This window comes from Propithecus coquereli, unplaced genomic scaffold, assembly GCF_000956105.1.
Source record: "Propithecus coquereli isolate 6110/MARCELLA unplaced genomic scaffold, Pcoq_1.0 Scaffold65, whole genome shotgun sequence".
Taxonomy (NCBI): Eukaryota; Metazoa; Chordata; class Mammalia; order Primates; family Indriidae; genus Propithecus; species Propithecus coquereli.
The window spans coordinates 5,251,280-5,252,436 of NW_012152507.1; the positions used below are offsets into that span (position 1 = coordinate 5,251,280).

The 1,157-nt window shown below is 33.7% G+C and overlaps 1 protein-coding gene across 1 annotated transcript in view; it reads right to left on the bottom strand.

Annotated features, from left to right (window-relative positions):
- LOC105822943 (lipopolysaccharide-responsive and beige-like anchor protein) overlaps positions 1-1,157 on the bottom strand; it is a 114,380-nt gene that overhangs the window by 8,934 nt on the left and 104,289 nt on the right. Inside the window, exon 21 of the mRNA XM_012660016.1 lies at positions 537-547. Within this exon, the coding sequence (XP_012515470.1) occupies positions 537-547 (11 nt within the window). The remainder of the gene's footprint in view (positions 1-536; positions 548-1,157) is intronic.

A 1,157-nucleotide genomic window follows, 5' to 3' on the forward strand; every position in this document is an offset into this window, starting at 1 on the left:
TACTATTTCAAAAAGAAATGCATGTATTTCACACTAAACAGTAAAATGATGCAATAACATCAATAAAATATCCATTTCTTTTACATCTACAATGTCAATATTTTCTTGGAAATGGGTATTTTAATTGATCAATTCTTCATATTTGTTCTACAAAAATTTACTGAACATCTATAGCATGCCAGGCACTGTGTGATGCCTGCCTTCATAGATCTTATATTCTAATGAAGAAGTCAGAAAATAAACACATATGTAAGATAATGTCAAGTAGTAATAAAAGCTCTGAAGGGGAAAAAAGGACATAAAGAATAACTGTGATGGAAGTCTAGGTGGGAGGGTGTATTTTACTAGTCTACCTGGGGAAGACGTCTCTGTTATATTTGAATAAAGACAAGAATAAAATAGGGAGCAAGTTATGTAAAAAGGAAAAGCATTACCCGCAACTAAAGGACACGGGGAGCATTGTAGCGGGGAAGGGAATGCCTTTAACCCTCGCTTGGGTGAGGCAAAGACATGAAGTGTAACCATAATGTTTGTACCTCATAATACCCTGAAATAACAAAAAAAAAAAAAAAGGAAAAGTATTTTGGGCAGAGAAGAACAAATGCAAAGGCCCTAGAGCCAAAATAAGCTTGGTATGTTTCAGGAATAACAATAAACCAGTGGACTAAGGACTGTGGAAGATGAGGTCAAAGATGTAGCCACCGGCTAGATTATGACTATAGAACACTGCAGACTGTGTTAAAGACTGAATTTTATTCTGACAAAGCCATTTGAGAATCAGAAGTGGGGGGAAGACACAATCTGATTTCCATTTTAAAAGGATCACTTAGCCTATGGTGTAAAAACTCACTTTAAGGAATTGTTTCTGCACTGATAAAATAGTTACCACTACCTAAGGAAGGCAAGTTACATATTACCAACCTCATGGTGATTTTGAAAATAGACCACTTATTTCAACAACAGCCTGTGTTACAGAATGAGTTTAGTTTTCAATGATCATTTGTTTTTATTTATATTAAGAGTTTTTTAGAATTTTATTTCTTCCCTCTCAAAGGATAATTTCTAGATTTCCAATTTGTTTTTATTTATATTAATGCTGTAATTCAGTATAATTGGTTTCCTTTGTAATCCCGTGTGTTTCCTTTTACACATTTAAA